The 9,213-nt window shown below is 52.7% G+C and overlaps 1 protein-coding gene across 1 annotated transcript; it reads left to right on the forward strand.

Moving 5' to 3' along the window:
• Positions 1-2,462: 2,462 nt before the first annotated feature.
• On the forward strand, positions 2,463-8,003 carry LOC127542356 (transforming growth factor beta activator LRRC32-like). The gene is made up of 2 exons (XM_051967874.1): positions 2,463-2,803; positions 5,072-8,003. Exons 1-2 carry the CDS (start codon positions 2,666-2,668, stop codon positions 7,004-7,006), a joined length of 2,073 nt encoding a protein of 690 aa, XP_051823834.1. The 5' UTR covers positions 2,463-2,665; the 3' UTR covers positions 7,007-8,003.
• Positions 8,004-9,213: the final 1,210 nt, after the last annotated feature.

Genomic DNA, 9,213 nt, shown 5'->3' on the forward strand with positions numbered 1-9,213 from the left:
ATCCCTTTGGGACATAGTAGTAGTATTCCTGAGTCAAAGGGTATGCTCCATTTTATAACCCTGTGAGCATAGTTCCAAATTGTTTTGCAGAATGGTTGGACCAACTCACAACTCCACCCATAGTGAATTAGTAGTCTTATTTTCCTACATCCCCTTCAACATTTGTCCTGTAAGTGAAGTGGAATCTCAGAGTTGTTTTAATAATTTTAATTTCTCTAATCAGTAGTCTCTCAAAGCATTGCTCATGTGACTGATAACTTTGATTGCTTCTGAAAACTGCTGTTCATATCTTTGGACCATTTATCATGGGTCTTATTTTTATAAATTTGGCTCACTTCCCTATACACTTGAGAAAGGAAACCTTTATCAGAGAAACTTGTAAATTATGCCCCTCCCCACTGTGTGGTTCAGAAATGGTGAGGGGTCACCATTTAATTAAAAAGCTAGAGATATCGCTATAAGCAAAGCAAAGTGTATTATACATTCTCGAGAGAAGGGCGTCCCACCCATCGAGCAGACAATCGAAGGGAGGAAGCAAGCAGGGTCAACACTTTTAATCCCTAATGCAAATATCCCCTTCCACCACTGACCCTCATCGGGAACTACCCAAGAAATTGAACTTGACCAATAAGTACACAGTTGCCCATATCTGACTGAAATAGGGAGACACTGATGTCATAGGAGGATAACAGGAAGGGGACTTAAGTATGCCCTTGACTAATGCTTAAAGTCCTTCAGGCCTACTCAAACTCTGAAGTAGATGAAGCCTTACTCGATTTTCACAACTGTCTTGAAAGATCTCACCTCATCTCATTCACCAGTTTCCTGCTTTCCTTCTAATTTGGGCTTCATTGCTTTTGTTTATGTGAAATCCTTTTAATTTCAGGTAATTAGAATTCTCCATTTCACTTCCTGTGCTTTTCTCTATCTCTTGTTTGAATAAACTCTTCCTTTATCCTTAGAGCTACAGGTAAATATTTCCATGTTCTCCCAATTTTAGTAGGGACTTTTAAAGAGGCCTGGCTCAGTCAGCTGGGCTTATTGCTCCTCAAATTGTGAGCTGTGCTGAAGAGTTCTAGCGTCTCCCCTAGCTGCCATCAAGAGCAGTAGTGAGTTCTGAGGTTTCAGTTCTCCAAGGACAGGCTACTGAGCTGGGGAATGGCAGGATACCAGAGAGGAGAAGAGTGAGGGAATAGGAATTTTAGAGCAAGAGACAGGGCAGAGGAAGGGATCTGGGTCAGTCAAGAAGCCCAGTGAGCTCTCATCTGCCATGTGGAGTCAGACCACTGGGTGGCATATGGAACTCAGTTATTTGCTCCACCTACTCCTATCTAACACTCCGGTGCTCTTGATGGGCACTGAGCTCAGTTGGGATGGACCTGGTGGGGACAGCTTCAGGGATAGGGAACAACCTAGATAAGGAGGCAGGAGACATTTGTTTTTGGATCCTGGGACTTCTCCTTTCTGAAATGGCAGTTTCTTTTCAAGGATCCTCTCCCTGCTCTCTCAGGTATTTCACAGAGTGGGGGGTGGGTGGTGAGGGGGCAGTTTAGGCTGCTAAGGGCTAAGCTCCTCTATCCTGACCTGAAAATAATAAGGCCGATGTTCTCTGAAGAGTCAGGTCCATTGGCTGAATAAATGAAGCAACAAATGCAAAAACACCATAAATGTAGAAGATACAAGCATGATTCCTACTGTCCACCAGCTTCCGTGCTAACGAGAGAAAGAACATCCAGAAGGGAAACGAATGGGGGCCGAGGAGGACACTTTGGTCAGGAGAGCTACAGGAATCCTGATTGGGGTGAAGGAGTGGGAGCATGGTCTCTCCATGCAGCAACAATGATTAGGGTTCCAGATCCCGGGCTGGGGAGGAGGGAAGAAGAGAAGGGGAAGAAAAGGATACCCATAAAGGAGCAAGGTGGTCGTCCTAGAGATGGTAGGAGAGTTAGGAGTAAAGCCAGGCCTGGGTTTTTTTTTTTAATTGTGGTCTAGGAGAGTCCCCAGTGAGGAAAGCAGGATCCCAGGGTGGTTGGTAAGGATCTAACTGGAGGGGGGAGGGAGGGAGTGGCTTAGTCTCTTTGAAGCAGCCTCAGCCAAAGCTCTGGAGCCTTATCCCCACAAAGATGAGCAAGGGAACAGGTACTGAGATCCGTTTTCAGAAGGAAGGAAACAAGCACTTATTAAGTACCTAGTATGTGTCAGGTACTATGCCAGTTACTTTCTAAATATAAGCTCATTTAATCTTCACGCAACCCTGTGAAGTAGGTGCTATTACAACCCCCATTTTGCAGTTGAGAAAAGGGAGACAAACACACGAAGTGACTTGCTTAGGGTCACTCAACTAATAAGTACCTGAGGTTGGATTTGAACTCAGGTCTTCCTGACTCCTTGCCAGCCTGTCTGTCCCTCGCTTAGCTCCGCCTCCTCTGAGAGTAACGGATACCCGGTCGTGGCTGCCTGATCCCCAAACCCCAAGATGGGACTCCCAGAGGCCCCGTTTCCTCCCTTCTCCCCATATCTCTTCCTTAGCCTCCACCCAGAGGGAATTGGTGGTTTTTGACTTTCCCTGACCTATAGTGAGACTTCCTTAGGGCCTATTTAAAATCCCCACAACTTCAAGATAGTTGGCTACTCCAGGCAGGGGAGAGAAGAACTGAAGGAGGCTATGAGCATGGCTCCCCAGGAAGCCTCCGGAACAGGGCCCAGCTCCCTGGGGCTCAGCCTGCTCCTGCTTCTGCTGCAACCAAGCCCTGAAGGCATCAGTGGACACTCACCCTCTCTGCCACCCGGCTGCCTGACGATGGTAAGGCTGACTCTTTCATACCCATGGTCCCTGCCCTCCTGGGTCAGCCAGGGATGGAAAACCAGGAGGATTGGGGCGAGGATCCCTTGGAGCACACACAGTGTAGGGGGAAATCTGCCTTGTAGCCCTTTGGGGAACAGGAATTCTGGGAAAAAGCCTTGTTTGCTCTGGGACTGTGGTGGGGTTCCTGCCTTAGGTGAAAAGTTAATAACCCCATCCTTGACAGATTACTTTCAAGTGTCCAAAGAGCATTACCTCCTTCAAGTCTCACAACTTCCAGATGAGGAAACTGAGGCTCAAGGAATATGAGTAACTTGCCCAGAGTCACAGTGAGTGTCAGAAGTGGAATCTGAAGTGACTCCAGTTGTAGCACTCCGGGCACTAGGTGGCACTACCTCTCCCAGGCCCACTTCCACTTGGGCCTCAGGAGGCTCCTATAGCAAACCTGGGTTCCTTCTTCCATTCTTCCTCCTCTATCCCTCCTTCAGTCCTCCTCTATCCCTCCTCCATTCCTCTTCTATCCTTCCTCCATTCCGGCAGTTGTTCACTAAGGTATTGGAAAACATCCCATTCATTAAGTCTTTCTTATGGGAGAGAGCAACATGCATTTGCAGGGGGCTTTGAGATTTCCAAAACACTTCAAGTGTCTCCTTCAACCTGCCTGGCTCTGTGCTAGGCACTCAGGGCAGCAGAGGAAAAAAAAACAAAAATCTTCTTCCTGCCCTCAAGGAGTCTATGATCTTGCTGGTGAGCCCAGGTACACACACACAACCACCGAGTCGGTGTCAAATGGCAGGAGTCCTCATAGAGGACATCTCAGAGGACAGCTTTGAGCTGAGTTTTGAAGGACGTGTGGGACTTGGGAGCAGGGAGAGAGGGCCAAAGTAGGGGCAGATAGCTGGGAAACAGCTTGGTGGCCTCAAGGAGACCGCCTTGGCGGAAGCAGAGCGTGGATGACAGCAAAAGGGGAGGGCCAACCCCACCGTCAGCCTGTTGAATTCCGGGCTGAGAATTTGACAGATGAGGCTTTGGGCCTCGTCTTGAGCAGAGACGCCTCTGGCTCTTCGGACGCTGGGCCAACTAAGGCCAAGCTAGGGAAGGCCCTGCCAGGCTGGCAAAACAGTCACCTCGGAATTCACGGTCACCTTCCCACTGGTTTCCTTCTGGGGGGACTGCCCCAGCAACTCTCCCAGACCATCTGCTCAGCCAGAACAGGGCTTCTTGAACTTTTTCTACTCATGACCCCTTTTCCCCTGAGAAATTTTTCTGTGACCCCAGTTAGGTACGTGACCTTACGCAACCTCAGTTACATAGCACCGGCATGCAAATGGAACATGCACTCATAACAGATCACAATTTCCTGACTCCCACATTCAGTTAGGAGGGCCCACGATGGGGTCGCAAACCATAGCAATTGGCTTCAGTAGGGGGGATCGTAGTCCATGTCAATGAAACTGCAGATCCTTGGAGGATCCTTGGGGAAACCCGAGGCTAGCCCCAAGGGGGCACCAGGACTACCCCCAAAGCTGGTTTCTGCTCCCACTGCCCTTCTCCCTCTGGCTGTCAAGGTCAGCTGTCTACTGTCCCCTTTGTCCAGATGAGGTGGCGTGCGGTCACCAACCTGGGGGAGTCAGCATGTTCAGAGTGGCAGAAAAACTAGGCTCAGCAATTCACCTCAAGCTGCTGAACCACGCAAGGTCAAAGGGGAGCTCCAAAAGGAGGTTCTTAGGCAGTGATGAGCACTCATTCTTATCACACCAGGCCCCTCGATCAGGCCCCAAAGGCCGGCCCAGCCCCTTTCCCTCCGACCCTCAGTCTCGGACCCCTTCATCCAGCGCCCCATCCAGGTGGCCCTCCCTGGCTTTGGCAAGTCTGAAGAGCAGCAGCAGGACTGATAAAGCTAGCTCACATTTCTGAGCACCAGTATCAGTTTACAGATGAGGAAAGAGGGCTCTAAGAGATGGGCTGGCTTGCCAGGGTTGCCCAGCTAGGCAGTGGCTTAGCCAGGCCCGCACCCCCAGCCTTTGGACTCCAGGTTCAGGGCCCTCTCCATTGCCACACGTCCTTGACTGGCCTGTGCTCAGCCCTGCCTCTTCTGAGCCAACTTGAGGCTCTGCCAGGAAGCAAGGGGAGCCAGGTGCAGCCTTAAAGTCCTTTTTCACCACTGGCCCTGCGTAGGAGGAGGGAAAAGCTGACCCCCAGGCCCCGCCCCTTGGCCCCTGGCTCTGTCTCTGTTCCATCAGATCCTCAGGACTTCTTCTTTTCCAGGGCCTGCTGAAGGCATCCTGCCAGGGCCTGGGCCTTCGCACATTCCCAACAGCTTTGCCTTTGACCATAGTGCACCTTGACCTCTCTCATAACCACTTGCAAGTCCTACTGGACAACGCCACGGGAGACCAGCCAAATCTGCGTCACCTGGACCTCCGGGGGAACCAGCTAGAGGGGCTCTCCCCGGGCTCCCTGCTGCCCCTGCGCCGGCTCCACACGCTCGTTCTGGCGGGCAACTCCTTGAACCGGCGTTACGTGTCCAACAGCCAGGCTCTATGGCCTCTGAGCCACCTGCGGCTCTTGGACCTTTCCGCCAATCACCTGGAGAGTGACATGGTCTCCTCCTATGTGGCCAATCGCAGCTCCTTGTGGAGCCTGGATCTCTCCAACAATCTCATCACCCGCCTGGCACGCAGTACCTTCCTGGGATCTTCCAAACTGCTGGACATTGACCTCAGTGACAACTACATCCTGCAAATAGAAGCTGGGGCTTTTGAAGGCTTGCTGCAGCTGCGGGAACTCTCTTTAGCTAGAAACTCCCTGCACTGCATCTCAGATTTCAGCCTCAGGGCCCTGCGGAGACTCAATCTGAGCTTCAATGCCCTGGAGTTTTTTGCCACTGAGGAGGGAAATTGGAGCTACCAGCTCCAGGTGCTGGACCTGAGCCACAATCAGCTGAGGGCCGTGCCAACGCCTTTAGCCTTGCCCCATCTCCAGCATCTCAACCTCTCAGACAACCTCCTGACCTCCCTGGGGCCCCACAGCCCGTCCTCACCTCGGGACGCCGGCTCTCGGGACCCAGAGATGGTGCCGACGCAGAGTGCCTCTGACCCGGCAGCCAACCTGCCTGAGCTCACTGACCTTGACCTCAGTGGGAACCTACTGGACAGGCTTCCAGTGGGCTTCCTTAGCCACCTGTCTGCACTCCAGAGACTCAGCATGGGCTGGAACTGTCTTCAGAACATGTCGGTTCAGCAGCCCAGCCCTGGCCCACCTCTTCTGTCTCTTAGGTCTCTGGATCTCCAGGGGAATCGGATTCAAACTTTTCCAAGCTGGGTCTTTGAAATTCTGCCTGGTCTCAAAGTCCTGGATTTGGGAGACAATGAACTACAGCTATGCCGGAGGCCCGAGGCAGGCCAGGACGGGCCCTTCCAGAGGCTCCGGCAGCCCTTCGGCTCTGCCTTCCACCTGAAGCACCTGAGCCTGAGCAGAAACGGGCTGAGGCGGCTGTGTGCCACCAGGTTTCCCCCTGCACTCTTGTTCTCTCTCGATCTCTCAGGCAACACAGGGCTAGCGCTGGTCCCCGGTGACTTCCGGGGCCTGCAGCATTCCTTGCACGAGCTCTCCCTCCGAGGGAACGGCATGGCAAGCGCCCACCTGGGGCTCCCCTGCCTTTGGGGACTGCGGGCCTTGGACCTCTCGGGGAATCAGCTGGCTAGCCTGCCCCGGAACCTCAACTGTTCCTCATCTCTGCAGACCTTGGACCTGCGCAGAAACCTCCTCCAGGCCTTGGACACGGAGGTCCTGGGTGCCCGCCTTAGGTCTGTGTTCCTTGCAGGCAACCCCTTTCTCTGCTGTAGCTTGGACTGGCTGGCCACTTTGGCCAGGGCCAACGTGAGCGTACCAGACTCAGAGGAGGCCTGGTGTGTGTACCCGGGCGGGGAGCGGGGCTCCAGGGCACCCCTGGCCAGGGATCACAGTCACTTCTGTAACCGGTGGCAGTGGCGGGGAACTCAGGCTGGGTGGGTGCTTCTGGCTGTCATCGGCCTGTTCCTCAGCAGCTGCGGAGCGACCGCCCTGCTGCAGAACAGTGGGAAGCTGCCCTGGGCCCTGCAGCTTAGGAAGAGCTGGGCCGGCCCAAAGCCAGAGCCAGAAGACAAGCCCACTTTGGGTAGGGAGAGCGTGGTGGAGAGAAGGGAGCCAGAGCAGAAGTAGGGGCAGGCAGGAAAGGCCCTAGTGAAGATCAGCAATACAGGCTGCTTCCTGTCCACGCTTATCTCGGGCAGCTCTCGTCACCCTGAAGGCCTCCAAGGGATCGAATTCGGGCCTTCGTTTGAGCTTGTGTATATCCGGCGAGCCCCCTAACGCGAATGCTTCTGGGAGGGCTCGGAGACTCTCTGGAGGACGACGAGTTCCCACTAAATCTAGCCCATCGGAAACCCTTTGGCCTCTAGACCCATTCAGAAACGCATCCTTGCTTGGTTCTTCTCTGCAGCGTTGCTTGGTTCTTGGGACCCTTACCATAGAGACCCAGCTCAGGGTTTACACGTACAAATCAAGTTCAGTCTCGGAGAAAAGTGAGGTTCTCCTTGGTTCCTCCCCTCCCATCCCAGGAGCCTCAGAACGGGGCTCATTTTAGGGACTCTGCAGAAAAAACACACAAAACATTCAAAAGGGTCCTCGATTCCCCATAAAGACTCAGACCAATCGAACGCCGAACACGAGACGATGGCAAAACGGGACGATCCCCTCCTCGCTGCCTGACGAGTCCCACCCCGGCCAGAGTCCTATATGGTCTCACATTATACAGAGCTTCCTCAAAAGGGAAAAGCAGGTTGTCCCCCTTTCCGTACCCTTCCCCACTTCAGAAAGCAGAAGTTGCTGGAGCTGCTGGAGAATTGAGGCTCCGGCTTCCAGCGAGCCCCAGATTTTGAGCCTAATAGTACTTCCGTACACCCCAACAGAGGAGACTTTGTCCTTGGGGTTGCTCCACAGTCTCCATAGCTCGCGGCAGGAGGGGAGCGGGGCAGGGTCAGAGTTTATTTTCGTCTCCGTATCATGGCTCACCCTTCCTCCCTTTTCAGCTCCAGGATGACCCCCATGGTTATCCTATATCTTCTCTTGGTTCCGTCAGTCAATAAACATTTATTTACATATTGACAAGAAATAAAAATCTTTACATATTTACAATAAACATTTATTTCCAACACTATTTACATAGTGTCCATTATGTGTCAGAGAGATGTTACAAAGATAAAATCAGCTGGACTTGGATTGGATCCAGCAGATAAGAGAGAATTGAGGAACTAAGGATGCTACCCGGGTTATGAGCCTGGGTGACCAAGGCAGCCGCCACGGAGAAGTTAGGAAGAGGGAGGCAGTTTGCAAGGGAGACGCAATGAGATCACTTTCGGATAGGCTGAGTTTAAGATACCTGTGGGTGGGGGCGGCTGGGTGGCTGGGTGGCGCAGTGGATAGAGCACCAGCCCTGAAGTCAGGAGGACCAGAGTTCAAATCTGACCTCAGATACTTAACACTTCCTAGCTGTGACCCTGGGCAAGTCACTTCACCCCAAATGCATCAGGAAAAAAAATAACTGTGGGCTAGCCAATTTGAGATGGCCTGTAGGAGGCCATCTTCATCTCTTCCCTCTGGAGAAAGAAACACCCTCGGGAGTTCTGCTTCTCATTTAGCAGCTCCCCTGTTAGATGAAGTGGCTCTCCTTGCATTTCAGAGGGTCAGCTGCCAACTCTGGGGCAGAGATGCTTCTGGGGAGAAGTAGTGAAACCCACTTCCCAGATGGGTTCCCCACTGACCTTGGGAGTAGCCAAGGGGATTTGGTTTATGGAGATAAACAGACTAGCCTGTTAAAATCAATTAACTGCAAACATTAGGCATCTACTGTATACCATGCACTGTTTGAGGCACTGGTGATACAAAGGACAATGAAAGAAACAGCACCTACAGCCAAGGAGCTGACCTTCTAAAGAGGGAGATAACAAGGGCACCAGGTAGCCCTCCACTCGCTCCTGTGAGCCCTCTCTCCCGGTGTGTGTGTGTGTGTGTGTGTGTGTGTGTGTGCACCTGTATATATTCATATGTACGTCTATTCCACATACAGTGGCTGAGAGTTTCTGTGCCTTTGGTGCCCAGGCCACGTCTCCACCCCACGACTCCCAGCCACGTGCTCCATTTGCCAAACAGAAAGAGGGCCGAGCTGCTCAGTTGTCCCTGTCTGTCTTCTTGCATTTGCACATACTCCCACGCTCTGTCTCTCCTCACCCCATCGATTCAGTCCAGACAAGGGGGCAGCTGCTGCCCCCATGCCTAGCCTCTTAGGGGTACTCTGGTGCCCTTCTCATAGAGTCACGCACATCAGGTAGGGTTGGAAGGGACCTCGCCATCTGCCCGGAACCTGCCAT

This window comes from Antechinus flavipes, chromosome X (genome assembly GCF_016432865.1).
Source record: "Antechinus flavipes isolate AdamAnt ecotype Samford, QLD, Australia chromosome X, AdamAnt_v2, whole genome shotgun sequence".
Lineage (NCBI taxonomy): Eukaryota > Metazoa > Chordata > Mammalia > Dasyuromorphia > Dasyuridae > Antechinus > Antechinus flavipes.